Consider the following 24413-nt stretch of genomic DNA (forward strand, 5'->3'; position numbering starts at 1 on the left):
ATGATAAAATATTAGGCAACCCTTAAAAATCTTGTTTTCAAAAATGATTTAATGATTTGTGAAAATGCTCTTGATATAGTATGAAGTAGAAAGGGTATTACACATTTTTGTGTAATTGTCTTTTAGGAATATTTATAATAATAAAAGTCTGGAAAAAGAAAACATACCAAAAAGATAAAATTGATCAACTCTGGTATTACAGATAATTTAATATTCCTTATATTTTTCTGTATTTTACACACTTTCCACAATAAACATGCATTACTTTTATAATTAAGGGAAAAAAATTATAATTAACTTAACAAAGTACTTACCCTTGGGAGTTTCGGATTGAAGTCGTTAATTACTCCAAACTCAAAATAAGATGCAAAACCTTCATTGAGCCAGATATTGTTCCACCAATTCATGGTAACCAAGTTTCCAAACCACTTTTAGAGTTGGGGAAAAAAAATTCTTAAATTCAATTTGAGAAAAATTTATTGTAATTGCATGTGAAATAAATGTAAGGTCAAAGACAAAATTAAATGCATTTTGCTATCAGTGATAAACTTGAAAACAGGACTCCAAAATGACGCTGTTTTAACATGAAGAGATGTCAGTCATGCATTTCTTCTAAAATAATCATTTCACATTCAATGATTGAAAGCAATTTTTGTTTTAAAATTGTGATGTTAAAAAATAAGGTAAGCTAGAGTAGCAGTTCTTAAATTGTCCATTTTGCCCCAAAGTTAAGTTAAAGCAGAAGTCCTGAAAGTTTACTTAGCACCTACCAATTACAGAATCTTATACGTCTAAACAGACTACATTAGGATCTTGCTGTAAGCAATGACTGTGCTTTCAGGACATGATTTGATGTGCACCATGTAAAAATCACTCAAGTATTCATATGTTCTGCAAAGTGGTACAGCTATAATTATTTTCTATTTGAGCTTACCAGAAAGAAACTGTCAAACAGATGATAAATAGAATCAGGAAAGAAAAACACAATAATTTCCAAACCCAACAAATCCACGTCCTGGTATTTAACTAAATTCTTATATAACAGCTGTGATGAACTAATAGCAGCCTGTATTCCAAAACAATGTGTCATTTAGGCTATAATAAAAAATGACACTTTGGGTTACTGAGCAAAACTTGTGAAAGCATGTGTTGACTGTGTAACAGGGTGTTATTCAATCCCAGTAAATCACTCTTCTCCAAAACCGCTTAGGAGTCCATATAACAAAAAGATAACAATATCATAGTTTAGATGACTTCTTTCTTGACAAACTTGATTTATAAAGGTCAAAATGCAGATGTGAGAATCTCCATCAAATCAAATAACTAAACTTCAAAAATCACAGCATAAAAGCATATAGATCTAAAGAAATAAATCCTGCTTACATCACCTTTGGGGATGCAGCTCAAGGATTAATTACTGCTCACCTCACTGACACTAGCATATTGACTATAATCCTTTAACTTGTAACTTCTCTCAAAAAAAAAAGTTTGTAATAATCTGCTAATGAAATGTGGATATCTTCCAGTGACTTTTTTGAATATCTCTATTTTAAGATGGAATGGAAAGCAAATAATCATAGCTCTGCTTGGCTTACTTTTCCTGAAGAGAACTTTGTGGAACACAGTTACTCTTTGGATATAAATATATGACCTGCGAATGTTCTTTAAATTCTCATCACTGTGATTTATCACCAATAGTTCAAATCCACCCAGGATCTGATTACACAGATCCTTCCTTGTTTTCTTTCAGCGACCCACTTTTCAAATAATTTTTAAAATTTGGTGTAGAGCAGGGTTTGGGGGGGTCGCTACTTTTGGTACAGCAGCTGGAGAATATTTTCATGTGAAATAAGAAAGAACGTTTTACCACATGCCTGATGTCCAATCTCGTGGGAGACAATATAGGAGATCACAGTCTTTTTTTCTGTTAGTTTATCATTTGGTTGCAGCAACAATAATGACTCATCAAACATCAACAGTCCCCAGTTTTCCATTGCACGGTTGTCAAAAGTAGGCAAAGCAATTATATCTAAGTGGATTTAAATGGAGGGAAAAATGAAATCATCTCTTCCTCAAAATTTGAGACTTCAAGATACAAACATCTCAAAATGAAATCATAAAATTACTGAAAGAAAAATGCAAGTAAATATTTATAATTTAAGGGGAAAGAAGGCTTTAAAGACATACCAAAGACAGAGCCAGGAAATAAACTGTTTGACTATATGAAAATTAAATACTTTTGATAAAGGAACTATATTCAAAATATACAAAGAACCCTTGAAACTCAACAATAAGAAAATAACTTTACAAAATTAGCAAAAGATCTAAATAGACACTTCACTAAAGAAATACAAATGGCAAACAGATGAAAACATGCTCAACATCATATGTCATTAGGAATTTTCAAATTAAAATGACAATGAGATACCATGACACACCAATTCAAAACAAAACACCAAATGCTGGAGAAGATGTGGAACAACAAAGACTCTCATTCATTGCTGGCGGGAATGCAAAATGGTACAGCCACTTCAGAAGACAATTTGGCAGTTTCTTGTAAAGCTAAACATAGGCTGACTATACAGTCTAGCAACTGAGCTCCTAGGTATTTACCCAAATGAGTCAGAAACTTATGTCAGAAACATGCACATGAATATTTATAGCAGTCTTATTCATAACTGCCCAAACTTGGAAGCAATCAAGATGTCTTTTAATAGGTGAATGGATAAAGAAACTGTAGTACAGCCATACAACAGAGTACTATTTAGTGATAAAAAGAAATGAGCTGCGCTTCCCTGGTGGCGCAGTGGTTGAGAGTCCGCCTGCCAATGCAGGGGACACGGGTTCGTGCCCCGGTCCGGGAAGATCCCACATGCCGCGGAGCGGCTGGGCCAGTGAGCCATGGCCACTGAGCCTGCGCGTCCGGAGCCTGTGCTCCACAACGGGAGAAGCCACAGCAGTGAGAGGCCCGCGTACCGCAAAAAGAAAGAAAAAAAAAATGAGCTATCAAGCTATGAAAGGACACGGAGAAAACTTAAATGCATGTCGCTAAGTGAAAGGAGCCAGTCTGAAAAAGCCACACATGGTATGATTCCAGTTAGTATATAACAGTATGGAAAAGGCAAAACTATAGAGACAGTAAAAGATCAGTAGTTATCAGGGACTTGGGGAAAAGAGGGAGAATGAATAGGTAGAGCACAGGGGATTTTTTATGACAGTGAAACTATCTGTATGATACTGTAATGGTAGAGACCTGTCATTACTATATACATTTGTCAAAACTCACAGAACTGTACAACACAAAGAGTGAACTCTAATGTAAACTATGGACTTTAGTTAATAAAAATGTATCAATACAGGTTCATCAATTGTAATTTTAAAAAAAGCCACACCAATGTCAGACGTTAACAATAGGAGAAACTGGGGTTGGGGACAAGGGGAGGGAGAGGAGGTATATGAGGACTCCCTACACCTTGGGCACAATTTTTCTGTACACCTAAAACTGCTCTAAAAAGTAAAGTCTATTTAAAATCAATTTTTTTTTTTTTTTTTTTTTGCGGTACACGGGCCTCTTACTGTTGTGGCCTCTCCCGTTGCGGAGCACAGGCTCTGGACGCGCAGGCTCAGCGGCCATGGCTCACGGGCCCAGCTGCTCCGCGGCATGTGGGATCTTCGCGGACCGGGGCACGAACCCATATCCCCTGCATCGGCAGGCGGACTCTCAACCACTGCGCCACCAGGGAAGCCCTAAAATCAAATATCTTAGTTCACCAAAAAACACCACAAACAAATTTGAAAGGCAAAACATGGACTGGGAAAAATATTTGCAGCATATATCACAACTAGACAATATTTTTTCAATATTTAAAGAACTCTGACGAATCAAAAAGAAAAAATAAAAATGTGAACAACTCACGAAGAAAATAATTCAAACAGCCAAAAATCTTATTTAAAATGTTCAGCTTCTTTGTATCAAAAACAAAAATTAAAACAATGATATAACTTAATCTTTCAAATGTATGAGAAGATTAGTAATTAGTATTGGCTAGAATTAATAATTAAGTATAGGAAAACTGACACATAGCCTTTTGGCAAGGGTGTGACCTGGTACAATTTTTCTGGAGCAATCCAGCAAAATGCTTCGTGACCTTTAAAAATGTTCCTACCCTTTCCACTTATGGAATTTCTACTAAGGCAAGTAGCATGGATATTTGTAAACATTTCCTTATGTTTTCTTTAATGTTTTAAAAGCAGCGCCCACCACCAAAAAGGTAAAATCAGTCCAAATGTTCAACCACTGAGGATTAAATAAATTATTCTGTCAAACTGATATGTAGGCATCCTATGTCTTAAAATGACAGTAAAAAAGAATAGTTATCTGGATCATGTTGCTATATACTGTTAACTTAAAAAAAAAAGGCCAAAGAATAGTATCAATTCCATGGTATCATTTTTGTTAAAAACAAAGAAAGGGTGGAGATTGAGACAAAGACAGACACTGGAAATATATACACCAAAATGTTACCCATGATTATCTCTGCATGGTAGCAAAACAGGAGATTTTGCTTCTCTTTTTTGTGCTTTTCCCTATCTTTCCACATTTTCGACAGTGGGATCATTATTACTTCTAAAACTAAAACAAGTCTTAAAAGTTTCTTTTGCTAATGTAAGAAATATCATTCCTATAGTCCATGCTACATTTGCCTAATGAATGTTTTATGCTGTGCTATGCTCAGTAATTTTAGTCGACTTTACACTTGGTTGAAGTTGACAGTACGTAGTAAAGCGTATCCAGGTAGTGGACACATAGCCTCCACCAGGTAATGCTCTTTTATCTTTGGGTATACTTAGTTGCCTCAGCCTAGGTCTCCCATTCTTCTACCCATCCTTTCCTCCACCAGCACCCATCCTACCCAGCAACCCACCCACTTTCCTCACAAAAGACTGCTCTACTCCGCTCAAGCCAATCCCTTTTGCTCTCTACAACCACTGAGTCGTTCTCTGCTGGAGCTGTTTGCTATCCCAGGAAATCCTCTGCTCAGTCTATGAATGCCACCAATACTTGTGGTCCAATCTAACCAACTTTAAGAAGCCATTTATAACTAACCCTGATGACTATTTTAAAAAAAATTGTTTTTTCTTTACTTCAGATGCATACAACTGGAGTAAGCAAAATTCTTGTTTCTTCACACATGACCCTGTTTTATTTTATTTTAATGATGAATTCATTATTTTAAAATAATAATACAAAACCCATGACTCTACCACTTACCCTTTAGAACAGGGGTTGGCAAATTTTTTCCGTAAAGGGTCCGATTAGTAGATAGTTTCAGCTTTGTGGGCTATATGTTTTCTGTAACACATTTATCTCAGGCATACCAGCACAAAAGTAGCCACACACACTATGTAAGCAAATGAGCACGTTGTGGTGCAATAAAACTATGGACCCTGAAATATGAATTTTATATAAAATTCTCATGTATCACAAAATATTATTCTCTTGATTTTTTTTTTTTTTTTGAGGTACACGTACCTCTCACTGTTGTGGTCTCTCCCGTTGCGGAGCACAGGCTCTGGACGCGCAGGCTCAGCGGCCATGGCTCACGGGCCCAGCCGCTCCGCGGCATGTGGGATCCTCCCAGACCGGGGCACGAACCCGTGTCCCCCGCATCGGCAGGTGGACTCTCAACCACTGGGCCACCAGGGAAGCCCTATTCCTTTGATGTTTTTCAACCATTTAAAATTGTAAAAACCAATCTTAGCTCATGGACCATACAAAAATAGGCGGTGGGCCAGATTTGATTGCTTGCCTGTGCCTAATTTAGATTATTATTAATAACTTGTATTCTGATTTCCAGACTGGCAGCATCAGCACCACCAGGGAGCTTATCAGAAATAAAAATTCTGGGACCAACCCCAGACCTACTGAATCAGAAACTCTGGGGTCAGGAGCAGCAATCTGTGGTTTAACCAGCCTTGCAAGTGATTCCAGTGCATGGTAACATTTGGGAACAGCTGACTTACATCTTCCTCTGTGCTCCTTCTCAACTCAACCTTTGGCTTATTCTTCCAGAGATTCACCACTATCCTGAACTTGGTGTTTATCATTCCATTGTTTAAGAAAAACCAAGGGAATATATATATTGTTGCTAATATTATATATAATATTGCCTAAATATTACATTGTTTAGGTTTCTTTTGTTTTTAAACTTTAGAAAGAGTGTTTCATTTCATTGCTGGATAGTTTCCCGTTGTGTGAATGAACCACACTGTATCTATCCATTCTCCTATCGGTGACCATTTTGGTTGCTTTCAGTTTGGGGCTAGTATGAAAAGTGTGGCTATGAACATTCTTGCACATGTCTTCTGGCACATATATGCCCAAATTCCTCTTGGGGTATATCTAGCAATGGAATTACTGAGTTTTAAGGTATTCTAATGATCAACATTGTAAGATAACAAATAAGTTTCAAAGTTGTAACAACTGATACTCCCTTCAACAATGTCACTTTCTACTGGCATTTGTCAGAATGCCTACTCTTTGACAACTGAGTGGTATGAAATGGTGTCTGACTGTGGCCTTGGATATTCATTTCTCAGATTGCTTAATGAGGCTAAGTATCGCTCCATAAGTTTATTAGTCATATCTATTTCCTTTTCTGTAAAACATCTGTTCACATATCTTTTACTTGTTTTTTTATATTGTATTTTTCTTATTTATTTGTAGGTGTTCTTTATATATTTGGGCTACTCCCATTACCAGTTATCAATCCTTTTTCTTTTAAGAGTTTTTTTTTACCCAGTACGTTATCTCATACTTAGCAATTTGTTGCTTTTGCTTTTAACATGTAGAAGCTATCTCCCTAACTGAGCTACTTGAACAGAGCCTCAGCCATCTACTTCTGCATTCACAGAGCACCTAGGAAAGTAATAGGTGATTCTCATTTACTCAGTAGCTTCTAATTGATTATGGTCATTATTTCATTGCTTTATGATTTATATTGTACTTGAGTTTTACTACTACAAAAATACAGATCATGCTGGGATGTACAATACATATCATTAGCCTGATATAGTTACAAGTTAAGAGTAAAATAAAAACTTAAAAGGGAAGTTGCCATTTTAAAAGTTTGCAAATCTCAAATGCCCATATTTATTCCTAAAAGCATCACGATGCCACTTTTTCTTTCAAAACTTACAACAACCCAAACAGTCAACTCTATCATCTCTGTAATATTTTGATATTTCAGTCCACTTCTGACTTTAAACAGAGTGAATTAAAATGATAGCAACACCAGAAAAAAAAATGTTGTTCTAAAGACAAAAACTCTAATTTGAAAAGATACATGCACCCCAATGTTCATAGCAGCACTATTCACAATAGTCAAGACATGGATACAACCTAAATATCCATCAACAGATGAATGTGTGTGTGTGTGTGTGTGTGTGTGTGTGTCTATATATATATATATATATACATAATGAAATATTACTCATCCATAAAAAAATGAAATAATGCCATTTGCAGCAATATGATGGACCTAGAGATTGTCATACTAAGTGAAGTAAGTCTGACAGAGAAAGACAACTGTCATATATGTGGAATCTAAAATATTGATACAAATGAACTTATTTAAAAAAACAGAAATAGACTCATAGACAGAAAACAAACTTATGGTTACCAAAGGGGTAAGGGGGAAAGGGGTAAATTAGGAATTTGGGGTAAACAGATACACACTGCTATATAAAATAGATATAGAACAAGGACCTACTGTATAGCACAGGGAACTATATTCAGTATCTTATAATAACCTATAATGGAAAAGAATCTGAAAAAGAATAGATATGTATCTAACTGAATCACTTTGCTGTACACCTGAAACATTGTAAATCAACTATACTTAAATAAAAAAAGCAGAAAGAAAGAAAAAATGCTCTTCTATGTAATAGATATATACACATCATTTAGATTCTGAGGCTTAGAATTCAACTGAGCAAGCCTCAAGAAGGTAAGCTAAAAGAACACCATGGAAGAAATAAATAAAAAGGCTTTTCACCTGACTCACTGAGAGTAAAGGGTAAGGAGTATATGGGAAATGCTGATAGGGAAGGTTTGGCTTTCTTGCTTTTTTTGTGTGTTTGTTTGTTCTTGTTTTTAAATGACTCAACCAAAAGTTAAAGTAATTAGGAAACATTAGTTTATCTTTCTCTTAAAGATCCAGTAATAGAGAAACTCCTTATTTTATTTATTTTTAATTTATTTTTTTTTGCGGTACACGGGCCTCTCACTGTTGTGGCCTCTCCCACTGCGGAGCACAGGCTCTGGACGCACAGGCTCAGCGGCCGTGGCTCACGGGCGCAGCCACTCCGTGGCATGTGGGATCTTCCCGGACCAGGACACAAACCCGTGTCCCCTGCATCGGCAGGCGGACTATCCATCACTGCGCCACCAGCGAAGCCTGAAACTCCTTATTTTAATCATCTATCAAAATGCGGTTTGGACTAAGCACCACCTGCATGTGTGCTCACTGAGCAAGATTGGCTGAGATGCTATGAAAGATACAAAAAAAGTGCCAATATAACCCTGACTTCCAAGAGTTGGTAATCTAGCCACAATTTACATGGAATTACTGAACTCATTGCATGTATTTATTCCTCCGCCCCCCCCCAAAAAAAAATGTTTACTGTTTACCACTCTGAGAGAAGCACTGTCATAGTCTCTGAGAGTACTTAAAAAAGGACAGTCAAGATCCTGACCCGCAACTTGCCCTCGACCTACTGGGGGAGATGATTAGGATCTATTAGGTCAAGAGCTTGAATGCAGGGGTGCACAGGATGCTGTGGAAGCATGAGAGATGGAGTCAGGGAAAACTTCATGGAGGAGGGGGCACTGAGTTGAGAAATATAAGAATCAACCTGTTGGGTAAAAGGTATGGCAGGATGTGCAAACTGCATGTGCAAGAGCCTGAAGGAGAGGAGAGGAAGATGAAAGTGTAGGAGAGGATAGAGATGGTGTTAGAGCATCCCTCCTACTCTGAGAAACTGTGAAAAGCCCCAAGAGGTTGGCAAAAGATGCACTGTTACAAAGACAGGGTGTGGAATTTGGACTTTATCTTCAAATGGGAAGCCACAGAGAGGTTTTAGAGGATAGTACCATGATCAGATTTTGCTTTGGAAAAATCCCTCTGGCCTCAGTGTGGAAGATGGATTGGAGGAGACAAGAGCGAAAGTGGTGAAACTAAGTGAGAGCTGTTGTGGTCAAGCTGTTGGTGATGTAAACTAGGGAGAATGAGGGGGATGGGAAGAAGTGGATGGATGTGGAGATAATAAGGAGGTGACTAACTGGATGGAGGAGATGCTTTGACAGAACAGGATATCAAGAATAACTCTGGACTTCTCCTTATCTAAATAAAGACAAATGGAAATTTGCTTGCCTAGACAAGGGTTATCTTGAGATCTTCCAGCCACAGAAGTGCCAGATATTGGTCTCCATGCCCAGATTCCTGCCGCCTCCAACTTTCTAAATGACGGGTATCACCTCTGGGATCCGTGAGGGGGCCAAGGCTAGTCCCCATTCCTTCACTCCCCATCCCTCCTCAGCAGAAGGCTTGAGCTGCAGAGCCCCTGGCTTCCCAGTGTTCAAGAAGCTTGAGCTCCCCAATTTTTACTCCCCACTTTCCTTCTACTATATGCCAGTAAAGGCCAAACATACTTTCCCCCAAGACTTCAACTAACTAACCTGTCAGAGGAACAAAACACACTTACATGATACCCTTAATTTTGATAGAAAAAACATGGAACAACTTTCTGAGCTGAGTGGCTCACATAATTTTAAGGACATTCCATACAGATCTATGAGAAATAAAATGTTTACATATTCCTTCGAGGATCATATTATGTTCACACATGATCCCAATTTTATACAACAAAAATTCACAGATGGGACCCCGAGGTCCTAATCCAATGACTCACAGCTAGAGAATATTTTTTGAAAAACCAACAAAACCTTACTAAAGTGAACTGGAGTAACTCACACAAGCGGCTAAAAGGATGCAGAACACTGCATTGCACACTCACGTTATGAGAGGAAAGGACAGAATGCAAGAGAGAAGACAGGGTCTGGAGGATGTAAGTTGCCAATGAGTACCCAGGAGGAATCTAAAGCCAGGTAGCTCTCCGAGCACTTACTGGTCACATGGAATGATGCAGAGAAAGAATAGACAGGCCCCTGTGTGTTTAGGAAGGTGTAGGACATAATGATGGGAAGCCAGCGGGGCTAACTCCAAAACAGCAAAAATAGCAAAGTGCCAATGGGTCCTTGGAGGCCCGTCTAGGTACCTTTTGATCTCAACCCAGGGCCCCCATAATAGGAAATCAAATACATTGTAAGGGAAGATGCCTCACCTGTTTTTGGAAGAGGGTAACTAATATTAAATAAATCCTCCAGAAAAGAGAAGATGGGACCTGTGATGTTCAAAGCAAAGTCTGCATTTCCAGCTGCGATGGCTTCTTTCCGGGCCCAGATGCGTATCTAAACAGAAACAATTAAGCAGTGATTAAGAAAAGCAGTAGTGATTTTTGGAAAGTGGCAGCCTGCTTGCTCCAGTTCCCTGATGCTCTGAAGCCAAAGGCTTATCTTTTCAGAGGAAGCTGCATAATAAAACGTCTGAATGTGTCCACACAATGAGAAAAGCCCAGAAGGCTATTCACTAAGTTGAGAACAGTGGTTCCTCAGAAAGTGTGCTATTTCACTCTTCTGCAATAACATTTTGTAGTTCAAAAATAATCCTGGGAGAGACGAGGGGAAGATGGCGGAAGAGTAAGACGCAGAGATCACCTTCCTCCACACTGATACACCAGAAATACATCTACACGTGGAACAACTCCTACAGAATGCCTACTGAACGCTGGCAGAAGACCTCAGACCTTCCAAAACGCAAGAAATCCCCCACGTACCCGGGTAGGGCAAAAGAAAAAAGAATAAACAGAGACAAAAGGATAGGGACGAGACCTGCACCAGTGGGAGGGAGGTGTGAAGGAGGAAAGGTTTCCATACACTAGGAAGCCCCTTCACGGGAGGAGACTGCAGGTGGCGGACGGGGGAGAGCTTCGGAGCCGCGGAGGAGAGCACAGCAACAGGGGTGCAGAGGACAAAGCGGAGAAATTCCCGCACAGAGGAGCAGGGCCGACCGGCACTCACCAGCCCGAGAGGCTTGTCTGCTCACCCGCCGGGGCGGGCGGGGCTGGGAGCTGAGGCTTGGACTTCGGTCGGAGCGCCAGGAGAGGACTGGGGTTGGCGGCGTGAACACAGCCTGCAAGGGGTTAGTGCACCACGGCTGGCCGGGAGGGAGGGAGTCCAGGGGAAAAGTCTGGACCTGCCGAAGAGGCAAGAGACTTTTTCTTCCCTCTTTGTTTCCTGGTGTGCGAGGAGAGGGGATTAAGAGCACTGCTTAAAGGAGCTCCAGAGACTGGCGCAAGCCGCGGCTAAAAGCGCGGACCCAGAGATGGGCATGAGATGCTAAGGCTGCTGCTGCCGCCACCAAGAAGCCTGTGTGCAAGCACAGGTCACTGTCCACACCCTGCTTCTGGGGAGCCTGTGCAGTCCGCCACTGCCAGGGTCCCGGGATCCAGGGACAACTTCCCAGGAGAACGCACAGCACGCCTCAGGCTGGTGCAACGTCACGCCGGCCTCTGCCGCCGCAGGCCCGCCCCGCACTCCATGCCCCTCCCTCCCCACGGCCTGAGTGAGCCAGAGCTCCTGAAGCAGCTGCTCCTTTAACCCCGTCCTGTCTGAGCGAAGAACAGACGCCCTCTGGCGACCTACACGCAGAGGCGGGGCCGGATCCAAAGCTGAGCCTCTGGGAGCTGTGAGAACAAAGAAGAGAAAGGGAAATCTCTCCCAGCAGCCTCAGAAGCAGCGGACTAAAGCTTCACAATCAACTTGATGTACCCTGCATCTGTGGAATATGTGAATAGACAACGAATCATCCCAAATTAAGGAGGTGGACTTTGAGAGCAAGATTTATGATTTTTCCCCCTTTTCCTCTTTTTGTGAGTGTGTATGTGTATCCTTCGGTGTGAGATTTTGTCTGTATAGCTTTGCTTCCACCATTTGTCCTAGGGTTCTATCCGTCCTTTTTTTTTTTTTACTTTTTTTCTTAATAATTATTTTTTATTTTAATAAATTTATTATATTTTATCTTACTTTATTTTATTTTACTTTATCTTCTTTCTTTATTTCTTTTTTTTCTTCCTTCACTCCTTCCTTCCTTCCTTCCTCCCTCCCTCCCTTCCTCCTTTCTTTCTACTTCTACTAATTCATTCTTTCTACTTTTTCTCCCTTTTATTCTGAGCTGTGTGGATGAAAGGTCCTTTGTGCTACAGCCAGGAGTCAGTGCTGTGCCTCTGAGGTGGGAGAGCCAACTTCAGGACACTGGTCCACAAGAGACCTCCCAGCTCCACATAATATCAAATGGCGAAAATCTCCCAGAGATCTCCATCTCAACACCAGCACCCAGCTTCCCTCAACGACCAGCAAGCTACAGTGCTGGACACCCTATGCCAAACAACTAGCAAGACAGGAACACAACCCCAACCATTAGCAGAGAGGCTGCCTAAAATCATAATAACTCCACAGACACCCCAAAACACACCACCAGATGTGGACCTGCCCACCAGAAGACAAGATCCAGCCTCATCCACCAGAACACAGGCACTACTCCCCTCCACCAGGAAGCCTACACAACTCACTGAACCAACCTTAGCCACTGGGGACAGACACCAAAAACAACAGGAACTACGAACCTGCAGCCTGCAAAAAGGAGACCCCAAACACAGTAAGATAAGCAAAATGAGAAGACAGAAAAACACACAGCAGATGAAGGAGCAAGATAAAATCCCACCAGACCTAACAAATGAAGAGGAAATAGGCAGTCTACCTGAAAAAGAATTCAGAATAATGATAGTAAAGATGATCCAAAATCTTGGAAATAGAATAGACAAAATGCAAGAAACATTTAACAAGGACCTAGAAGAACTAAAGATGAAACAAACAACAATGAACAACACAATAAATGAAATTAAAACTACTCTAGACGGGATCAATATCAGAATAACTGAAGGAGAATAACGGATAAGTGACCTGGAAGATAAAATAGTGGAAATAACTACTGCAGAGCAGAATAAAGAAAAAAGAATGAAAAAAATTGAGGACAGTCTCAGAGACCTCTGGGACAACATTAAACGCACCAACATTCGAATTATAGGGGTTCCAGAAGAAGAAGAGAAAAAGAAAGGGACTGAGAAAATATTTGAAGAGTTTATAGTTGAAAACTTCCCTAATATGGGAAAGGAAAGAGTTAATCAAGTCCAGGAAGCACAGAGACTCCCATACAGGATAAATCCAAGGAGAAATACGCCAAGACACATATTATTCAAACCGTCAAAAATTAAATACAAGGAAAACATATTAAAAGCAGCAAGGGAAAAATGACAAATAACACACAAGGGAATCCCCATAAGGTTAACAGCTGATCTTTCAGCAGAAACTCTGCAAGCCAGAAGGGACTGGCAGGACATATTTAAAGTGATGAAGGAGAAAAACCTGCAACCAAGATTACTCTACCCAGCAAGGATCTCATTCAGATTTGATGGAGAAATTAAAACCTTTACAGAAAGCAAAAGCTGAGAGAGTTCAGCACCACCAAACCAGCTGTACAACAAATGCTAAAGGAACTTCTCTAGGCAAGAAACAAAAGACAAGTAAAAGACCTACAATAACAAACCCAAAACAATTAAGAAAATGGGAATAGGAACATATATATCAATATTTACCTTAAATGTAAATTGACTAAATGCTCCCACCAAAAGACACAGATTGGCTGAATGGATACAAAAACAAGACCCATATATATGCTGTCTACAAGAGACCCACTTCAGACCTAGAGACACATACAGATTGAAAGTAAGGGGATGGAAAAAGCTATTCCATGCAAATGGAAACCAAAAGAAAGCTGGAGTAGCAATTCTCACATGAGACAAAATAGACTTTAAAATAAAGACTATTAGAAGAGACAAAGAAGGACACTACATAATGATCAAGGGATCGATCGAAGAAGAAGCTATAACAATTGTAAATATTTATGCACCCAACATAGGAGCACCTCAATACAAAAGGCAAATGCTAACAGCCATAAAAGGGGAAATCGACAGTAACACAATCATAGTAGGGGACTTTAACACCCCACTTTCACCAATGAACAGATCATCCAAAAGGAAAATAAATAAGGAAGCACAAGCTTTAAATGATATATTAAATAAGATGGACTTAATTGATATTTATAGGACATTCCACCCAAAAACAATAGAACACACTTTCTTCTCAAGTGCTCATGGAACATTCTCCAGGATAGATCATATCTTGGGTCACAAATAAAGCCTTGGTAAATTTAAGAAAATTGAAATTTTATCAAGTATCTTTTCTGACCACAACGCTATGAAATTAGATATCAATTACAGGAAAAGATCTGTAAAAAATACAAACACATGGAGGCTAAACAATACACTACTTAATAACGAAGTGATCACTAAAGAAATCAAAGAGGAAATAAAAAAATACCTAGAAACAAATGACAATGGAGATACGATGACCCAAAACCTATGGGATGCAGCAAAAGCAGTTCTAAGAGGGAAGTTTTTAGCAATACAACCCTACCTTAAGAAACAGGAAATATCTCGAATACACAACCTAACCTTGCACCTAAAGCAATTAGAGAAAGAAGAACAAAAAAACCCCAAAGTTAGCAGAAGGAAAGAACTCATAAAGATCAGATCAGAAATAAATGAAAAAGAAATGAAGGAAACGATAGCAAAGATCAATAAAACTAAATGCTTGTTCTTTGAGAAGATAAACAAAATTGATAAACCATTAGCCAGACTCATCAAGAAAAAAAGGGAGAAGACTCAAATTAATAGAATTAGAAATGAAAAAGGAGAAATAACAACTGACACTACAGAAATACAAAAGATCATGAGAGATTACTACAAACAACTCTATGCCAATAAAATGGACAACCTGGAAGAAATGGACAAATTCTTAGAAATGCACAACCTGCCAAGACTGAATCAGGAAGAAATAGAAAATATGAACAGACCAATCACAAGCACTGAAATTGAAACTGTGATTAAAAATCTTCCAACAAACAAAAGCCCAGGACCAGATGGCTTCACAGGCGAATTCTATCAAACATTTAGAGAAGAGCTAACACCTATCCTTCTCAAATTCTTCCAAAATATAGCAGAGGGAGGAACACTCCCAAACTCATTCTACAAGGCCACCATCACCTTGATACCAAAACCAGACAAGGATGTCACAAAGAAAGAAAACTACAGGCCAATATCACTGATGAACATAGATGCAAAAATCCTCAACAAAATACTAGCAAACAGAATCCAACAGCACATTAAAAGGATCATACACCATGATCAAGTGGGGTTTATTCCAGGAATGCAAGGATTCTTCAATATATGCAAATCAATCAATGTGATAAACCATATTAACAAATTGAAGGAGAAAAACCATATGATCATATCAATAGATGCAGAAAAAGCTTTTGACAAAATTCAACACCGATTTATGATAAAAACCCTGCAGAAAGTAGGCATAGAGGGAACTTTCCTCAACACAATAAAGGCCATATATGACAAACCCACAGCCTACATCATCCTCAGTGGTGAAAAACTGAAAGCATTTCCACTAAGATCAGGAGCAAGACAAGGTTGCCCACTCTCACCACTCTTATTCAACATAGTTTTGGAAGTTTTAGACACAGCAATCAAAGAAGAAAAGGAAATAAAAGGAATCCAAATTGGAAAAGAAGAAGGAAAGCTGTCACTGTTTGCAGATGACATGATACTATACATAGAGAATCCTAAAGATGCTACTAGAAAACTACTAGAGCTAATCAATGAATTTGGTAAGGTAGCAGGATAAAAAATTAATGCACAGAAATCTCTGGCATTCCTATACACTAATGATGAAAAATCTGAAAGTGAAATCAAGAAAACACTCCCATTTACCACTGCAACAAAAAGAATAAAATATCTAGGAATAAACCTACCAAAGGAGACAAAAGACCTGTATGCAGAAAATTATAAGACACTGATGAAAGAAATTAAAGATGATACAAATAGATGGAGAGATATACCATGTTCTTGGATCGGAAGAATCAACATTGTGAAAATGACTCTACTGCCCAAAGCAATCTACAGATTCAACGCCATTCCTATCAAACTACCACTGGCATTTTTCACAGAACTAGAACAAAAAATGTCACAATTTGTATGGAAACACAAAAGGCCCTGAATGGCCAAAGCAATCTTGAGAATGAAAAACAGAGCTGGAGTAATCAGGCTCCCTGACTTCAGACTATACTACAAAGCTACAGTCATCAAGACAGTATGGTACTGGCACAAAAACAGAAAAATAGATCAATGGAACAGGATAGAAAGCCCAGAGATAAACCCACACACATATGGTCACCTTATCTTTGATAAAGGAGGCAGGAATGTACAGTGGAGAAAGGACAGCCTCTTCAATAAGTGGTGCTGGGAAAACTGGACAGGTACATGTAAAAGTATGAGATTAGATCACTCCCTAACACCATACACAAAAATAAGCTCAAAATGGATTAAAGACTTAAATGTAAGGCCAGACACTATAAAACTCTTACAGGAAAACATAGGCAGAACACTCTATGACATAAATCACAGCAAGATCCTTTTTGACCCACCTCCTAGAGAAATGGAAATAAAAACAAAAATAAACAAATGGGACCTAATGAAACTTCAAAGCTTTTGCACAGCAAAGGAAACCACAAGCAAGATGAAAAGACGGCCCTCAGAATGTGAGAAAACATTTGCAAACAAAGTAACTGACAAAGGATTAATCTCCAAAATATACAAGCTGCTCATGCAGCTCAATAACAAAAAAACAAACAACCCAATCCAAAAATGGGCAGAAGACCTAAATAGACATTTCTCCAAAGAAGATAGACAGACTGCCAACAAACACATGAAAGAATGCTCAACATCATTAATCATTAGAGAAATGCAAATCGAAACTACAATGAGATATCATCTCACACCAGTCAGAATGGCCATCATCAAAAAATCTAGAAACAATAAATGCTGGAGAGGGTGTGGAGAAAAGGGAACACTCTTGCACTGCTAGTGGGAATGTGAATTGGTACAGCCACTATGGAGAACAGTATGGAGGTTCCTTAAAAAACTAGAAATAGAACTACCATATGACCCAGCAATCCCACTACTGGGCATATACCCTGAGAAAACCATAATTCAAAAAGAGTCATTACCAAAATGTTCCTTACAGCTCTATTTACAATAGCCCAGAGATGGAAACAACCTAAGTGTCCATCATCGGATGAATGGATAAAGAAGATGTGGCACATATATACAATGGAATATTACTCAGCCATAAAAAGAAACGAAACTGAGCTATTTGTAATGAGGTGGATAGACCTAGAGTCTGTCATACAGAGTGAAGTAAGTCATAAAGAGAAAGACAAATACCGTATGCTAACACATATAAATGGAATTTAAGGAAAAAAAATGTCATGAAGAACCTAGGGGTAAGACAGGAATAAAGACACAGACCTACTAGAGAATGGACTTGAGGATATGGGGAGGGGAATGGTAAGCTGTGAGAAAGTGAGAGAGTGGCATGGACATATATACACTACCAAACGTAAGGTAGATAGTGGGAAGCAGCTGCATAGCACAGGGAGATCAGCTCGGTTGTTTGTGACCGTCTGGAGGGGTGGGATAGGGAGTGTGGGAGGGAGGGAGACACAAGAGGGAAGAGATATGGAAACATATGTATATGTATAACTGATTCACTTTGTTATAAAGCAGAAACTAACACACCATTGTAAAGCAATTATACTCCAATAAAGATGTAAAAAAAAAAAAATCCTGGGAATGGTATCTACCCCCACAGAAAATGTCGATTGTATGCTGGAATAGACAAAGGGTCCCTTGGATCCTTGCTTCCCTTTTCAGGACATATTTCCAACGATTCAAACCAGAATTGGGCAGTTAATAGGGGTTAAACAGTATAGAACATATTAAGCAAATTTGAATCATGCAAATTTAAAATGGTTTGTAAAAGAACACATTAATAGTCCCATCTTATTTTCCAAATTTGAAATAAGGTTAATTTCCTTAATTTTAAAAAGTGCATCAAAAGTCTTATGACTTTATAGTTGTTGAAACAAGTGAATTATATTCTCTGTTTATGACACTTCCTCATTAGTACCTGAAAAGAAATCCCTGCCGTGTTTTGTTATTTTAACACAACCGTGCTGTCGTTTGAGCATCTGAACTTGTTTGTGTGACTTTGGTGACTAATGTGATGTTGTTTTAACATTCATTGGTATTTTAATATGAAGTCATGGTATCCCCAATACCACCTGAGCACTTTTAAATAGAGTTGTTAGTGTTAGCTAAAAAACACATATGAAACTTATAACCCTAGAATGAAAGTTAGCGAGGAGGGAATTAGATAATTATACTGACGTGAATACAGTTAATTTGAGAAAGAGCTCTCTGCAAAACAGTAAAGAAAATGCAAAGAAAACGAAAAGCAACACAACAATATCTTCAGATTGCTGCCCTCCACGACCACGTTTATGTGACTTGGCTTTTACTTCTGCTGGAGAATTTGTCTTGAATCAAGTGACTTTTGAATTACCTGAGGGCTTCAGGAACGCTCGCCTTTCACAAAATGCAGCCACCTGTTTTGGAAGCCTCCTGCCTGGAGCCCCTCCTTCCTTGCAGCCTCCTCCCCGCCAGGCCCCATTATCCTGCGAAAGAGGGGCCCAGGACTCCGCCTTGCCCCTAACGCTACCGCTACCCGTACCTGCCCCTTCTCAAGCTCTCACCTCCACGGCAAGGCCAGGAAGACATCTAAACCAGAGCCCACGCTACTGAGTGGAAATAACAGTCGCCTTTCCCCACGTTCAGGATAATGTGTGCAAATTAACTGTAGTCTTGGGAGGAAAAAAGGCAGTTATGGGAGGAAAAAAGGCAGTTAACAACTAATGTTTGCATGTAAATTTCCAGGTTACAAAGCTCCTCCCGTAAACAACCACTCTTTAAGCCAACAGGGAGGCAAACGATGATTCCGAGCTGTTGGGGAAGAGGCAGGGCAGCTAGGATCACAAACAGGTGCAGGACGTTTCAGGAACGCAGCCATAAGTTTCCTTCAAAGTCACACCTAGCCCACCAGTGTGTCCTTGTGGCCCTCCTTAGACACAGCAGACCTCAACATCTAAGAGCAGAATATCTTTACATATGTCCACGTGTGATAAATTCTACTCAAAATATGTTATTTCCAACCTTAGTTATCCGTGTCTTATGTTTATCCTCATGCCACGCATGAACCGCATTTTCAACTTCACTAAATTTTTATCTCTTACTTAATGAGTCATCTTTGTAGAGTCTGGATGCTATTCCAAGAGTACAGTCTGGTTCCCTGTAGAGTCTATGATGGACTCCTTCACTTCCCAGAGCTGAGCCAGAGCCAAGTGCAACATTCCACTGATAAACTCATCCCAAATTTCAAGTTTCTGGCTAAGACCATGACTTTCTTAGGCATGTTCCATTTCCTCTTTGCTTTCTGTGGCAGCTGGCTTTCTTTCCAGGGTGATCTTTCATGAAGAAACAGGTATGATCCTTTATAAGAATTATTCACTGTGCAGCAGCATTGAGAGCAACAAGCCACTGGAGATGAGGATGCTGACAGTCACCTTGGGTCACTCGTGAGCTCCGGGCCCACTCCTTCATGCCAGGTACAAACCATGGGCTTCCACCTCATGCCTGAGTAGATTTATCAATATATGCCATGAACATCTGACTTGGCTCATGTTATATCTGTGAATATGAAGCATCTACCAATGATTGTTCAATAAGGGAAATCAGGCTGGATCCAACAGCTGAGGAAAATGAGTTGTTATTTGCATCTAACACGGTATTATTAATTCATCCTTAGGAGGAGGGGCTTTGAACGATTCTCCCCCTGGTGACAGACTTGGCTCATCCACAGCTTCCTTGCCTCCACAAGTCAATGGCACAAGCCTGGAAGTTCACGGGCCCAGGAGAGAGCCTCCACCTGCTGTAGGGCCTGACTCTCCTCAGCCCGGTGAAGTTGATCTGACTAGGAAGAACTGGGCCTGAGGCACTGGCCCTACTTACCTCCACACTCTAGCGTAGGGAGTGAACCAGTCTATAAAGTACTGCTACAATAACCTTGATATTTCTCTAAAGGATTATTATGTAAAGAGAGTGTAATTGGGTGAAAAACTGGGTGTTTCAGGACAGAGCACCTATTTACACAACTCTAGGGAAGTGTTCATGCCCCGGAGGTGAGGAACCCAGCGGACCTGCTCCTTGATAGGGAAGATGCTTAACCTGCCTGCAGCATTTCAGCCAGAGCAGCTGTCCCAGCTGGTGTCAGTTTGGGTTGTTTGGTGTCTGTGTCATAGTGGCTGCTAGACATTTTGGGCAGCACCCTGGCTTCAAGGCTGCAGTAGCATGTAGGCGAAGCCAACAACAGGTAAACCTGAGCTTCCAGGTGCTAGTGTGCCTGCTTTCCCTGTTCTCTCCTGTACTCTGAAAGGCAGCGAAAGCCCGGGAAGTGGGGGCGCTCAGAACCTGCCTCGAGTGGGCTTAATGAGCAGCCTTTCCATAGAAACCCGTCCGCAGAACCGCAGTGGGAACCGTTGCATCCCATTCTGCAACTCTGCGCTGAGAGTGGTAACAGGGCTTGGGGGAGACCAGAGGGAGAACCAGGAGGGGACGGTGGTGTCTGTAGGCATAGCCCCTGATGCAGGAGTGCCTGAGCAGCCCGCGGCCAGTACAAATGTCCCCTTACCTGGAGGGTCTCCGTCACTCACCTCCTTGCCCCTTTCAGTCCTGCTGACATGCTCGTAGTCACAGATAGCAAAGGCGGCTAGATAAGTGGGCATATGGGGCGTGGTGTGAAAGGTAGTAACAGTCCACTTGCTTCCATTCACGTCTTCTTTCTCAGACTGACCTAGAGAAATTGATTTTAGTCCAAATCACTGTAAATAAGCAATAATAAGCACAATTATCTACCTTTGAAATAATTTATCAAGTCGACTGTCACTCAGCTATTTCTTCCCAACTCCTCCCCAGAGTGCAGCAGTTTGGACTTGTCTACCCCCAAGCTATCAAAAACATATTAGGAAGGCCTAAGGACAGTATCTCGGTCCTGAATTAGCACCTTGAATGACATGGTCTGGATGGAGGGCAAATCTACGGGCACTGTAAACTAGACCCATGAGCTACCTCCTCTCTTTCCCATCCACGACTGTTTCCTAGTCCAGCCCATCTCTCTCAGCCCTTAATCTAGAGTTTCCCAGGCCCATAGTAGGTCAACAAGGTACAATTCTGCCATTCTCAGGTTTCGGGCAGGTCTTCAGTGGAGTCACACTGTGGGTTTTAAACCTGAAATCACAAACTCAAACGCCTGTGAGGGCTGGGTACTTGATGTGAACGGGTTGGTATACACTAACAGCGAGTGGTGGGGACCACGGCAGGCAGGGGCATGGGCTTGGTCTGAAGGAGGTAGCCCCTTCTCAGCGGCAACTATCACTGGCACCTTGGAAGTGCAGGGCCAGTGTTGTTAGATGTTCTGAGTTTCAAAAAAAAAAAGTAAGAATTTTTATTTTTATGAGGAATCTCTGAATTAAAAGAAATTGGATGCCAATTCAATCAAAAGAAAAAACTACTGTGAGCCAAAAACAAAACAAAAAAACCAAACCAAACCAAACCCACATCTATGTACCAGATTCAGACCAAGTTCACTAGCTTGTTATCACTAATGATCAATAGTTGAAGCCCAAATTAACGGGCAGACAGGCTGCCAATGTATGAGAACAGTGTAGTGTCCTCAGCTCCTAATACAAACAGAATCAGGATTTACCATCACCAAGATGTGGGTGCTGATGCATATCCCACGTGACTGCCCTCCCTGGTTATAATATACTACAATCATAACACACTCTCAACACATTGACCAGAAAATCTACTGATATAAAATCTATTACAGAGTTAAATATATATACACATATATAATTCATATAAAAACATATAGATACAAATATATAATTAAACATATAATTATATAATATATAACATTATATATACATATATATGTGTATATATAATTATATTTTATATATATATATACACACATATACATATATGTACATGTATACATATACAACGATAGGAAACATTACTTACCTAGCTTTGGCATGTTGGAAAGGGCCACATAACTTGGATGATGAATAACTGTAATATTAAAAGTTGCCTTCAGAGCTGGCTCATCAAAACAAGGGAAAACATTCCTGGCAAATGTTGGTTCCATCTGAGATGCTAAGAGGGCCCTGAAATACATTTTTGGGAAAAATCTATTTTTATTTCAAACCAGAGGAAGTAAAAATATATATATATTGAGGGATTATGGCTTATAATTATCTTCAGGAAGGAGCTGTAATGTTTTCCCCTCATCTTCCTCACTGCCCTCCCCATAATACAAACACACTCCAGTCCTCGCTGTCCCTGAGAATTCCTGTAAGACCTAAAATACAAAAGAACTCTTTAATTTTCAACTGCAAAATAACATTTACTTCATTACATCATACGCCTTTAAAACCGTTTACAAACAAAATAGGAACAAATATAACAAACATGCAATGCCAGGCTTTTGAGAACCAAGGATTTTTTAAAACTAGGATTACTTCTTTGGGGATGGGCTATTGCTTTCATCCTCCATCAAAGTGCAAGTCAAAAGAAGAATGTATGTTTTTTATCTTTTTCTCACAGGTTCCTCTTTTTCCTGGTTGAAAACTTTAAAAAGTTTTATTTTGCATATCCTTGGGGCTAAACAATATGGACACATCCCAACTGAACAAAACAATTTTCATTTACATGTGGATGGATTTATTGAATCCCTACTGCTCCTTCCTCCATCTCCAAGGAAAAATACAAAAGGTGACACGATCCCACAATGCACTGGTGATTTATAGGGAAAAGCTTAGGGACAAGAGTACCCTGAGCAAACAAGATTTCCAGGTTCATCCTCTGTAAACACTGCCTGAGTCTGACAAGAGCATGGGTCCTATCAAACAACTTTCTCCTCCAAAGAAACCTGCAGTCTCATTATCCCATTTTCCAAGACTCTGTGACCTGGGAACTGCTTTTAGATGACAATTGTGGATGTTAAATTCCTTTTTTTCTCCGAAGGTGCTGAGACTTAATGTCTCTCATGCATTTACCCCAGCTCAGGCCCAGTCCTTAGATAAATAAAAGGAGAATTCAACACAGATATCTTGAGAGCACTGTCTATCCATTATTCACCTCTGTAAATCCCTCCTCCACCATGATAAGGGCCCTGCTCACATAAAACTTCACACAGCTTTAGGAAGAGCACACACAACAGGAGGCATGTTCAAAAGCTTTTCACAGTCAGCTAGTTTGATGTGCTCAAAACCTCACTGTGACAAAACCGTAATTTTCAACAAGCGTATTTTGCTTTATTGGCTTTTCCCTACTTTATTCTGCTCTTGCTTTCTTGGCCGAAAGGGGGCTTGTGGGCTCTGACAAGCAGCCACTTTGGCTGCAAGACTCTGCTCCATCTACCGCTGGCTGAGCAACCCTGAACTAGTCACGTAGTCTTGCTGAGCCTGTTTCCCCATCTAGAAAAAAACAACACTAGCTATGTTTCATCGCTGGATGAGCTTTTATATTATTAGTAACTACATGTAGCAATAAGTGACCTGTGAATTCGCCTATATTCCTTCCAATCTCACAGATTATTCTTGATATAGATGAAGTACAGAAGAATTCAAGGAAGAATAAGTTACAGAGTAAGGGTGGAGGGTTGGAAATTACAAATGCATTTTAAAAGGTTCCATCACTTTGCTGTACAGCAGAAATTAAACACAACATTGTAAAAAAAAAAAAAAGTTTCCAGAGATCACAGGTGGCCACAAGCTGAATATGAACCACATTTCTCTCCCCAATTAATTTTAAACTATGAGAAATTAGGGGTTATGTATTTTTTCTTCTGTATCATTTAAAATACTTGGCTAAAATATGGGTTCATGGCAAATAGTATTTTCTCAGCCGTGGAGGCACTATAAAGTAAAGGAAGCTTGATGTTAGTATATACAGAAGAACATGAAGTATTTTGCAGAGTTTGCCACCTTGGCATTTGTTTGTTTTGTAGTATTGGTTGGTATCTTTTAAAGGGATGGGATAAAGTACAGAAGATTCAAGCAATTGACAATACAGTGAAAAGAAAGATG

At 39.9% G+C, this 24413-nt stretch overlaps 1 protein-coding gene across 1 annotated transcript in view; it reads right to left on the minus strand.

The window, feature by feature from the left end:
- LVRN (laeverin) overlaps positions 1-24413 on the minus strand; it is a gene marked incomplete at both ends in the record, with an annotated part of 87033 nt that overhangs the window by 36665 nt on the left and 25955 nt on the right. Inside the window, 5 exons of the mRNA XM_082835128.1 lie at positions 315-428; positions 1875-2029; positions 10405-10531; positions 20973-21112; positions 22348-22490. Coding sequence (XP_082691254.1) covers positions 315-428; positions 1875-2029; positions 10405-10531; positions 20973-21112; positions 22348-22490 — 679 coding nt within the window. The remainder of the gene's footprint in view (positions 1-314; positions 429-1874; positions 2030-10404; positions 10532-20972; positions 21113-22347; positions 22491-24413) is intronic.

Source organism: Leucopleurus acutus (assembly GCF_964270905.1).
Source record: "Leucopleurus acutus genome assembly, chromosome: 3".
NCBI classification, from domain to species: Eukaryota; Metazoa; Chordata; class Mammalia; order Artiodactyla; family Delphinidae; genus Leucopleurus; species Leucopleurus acutus.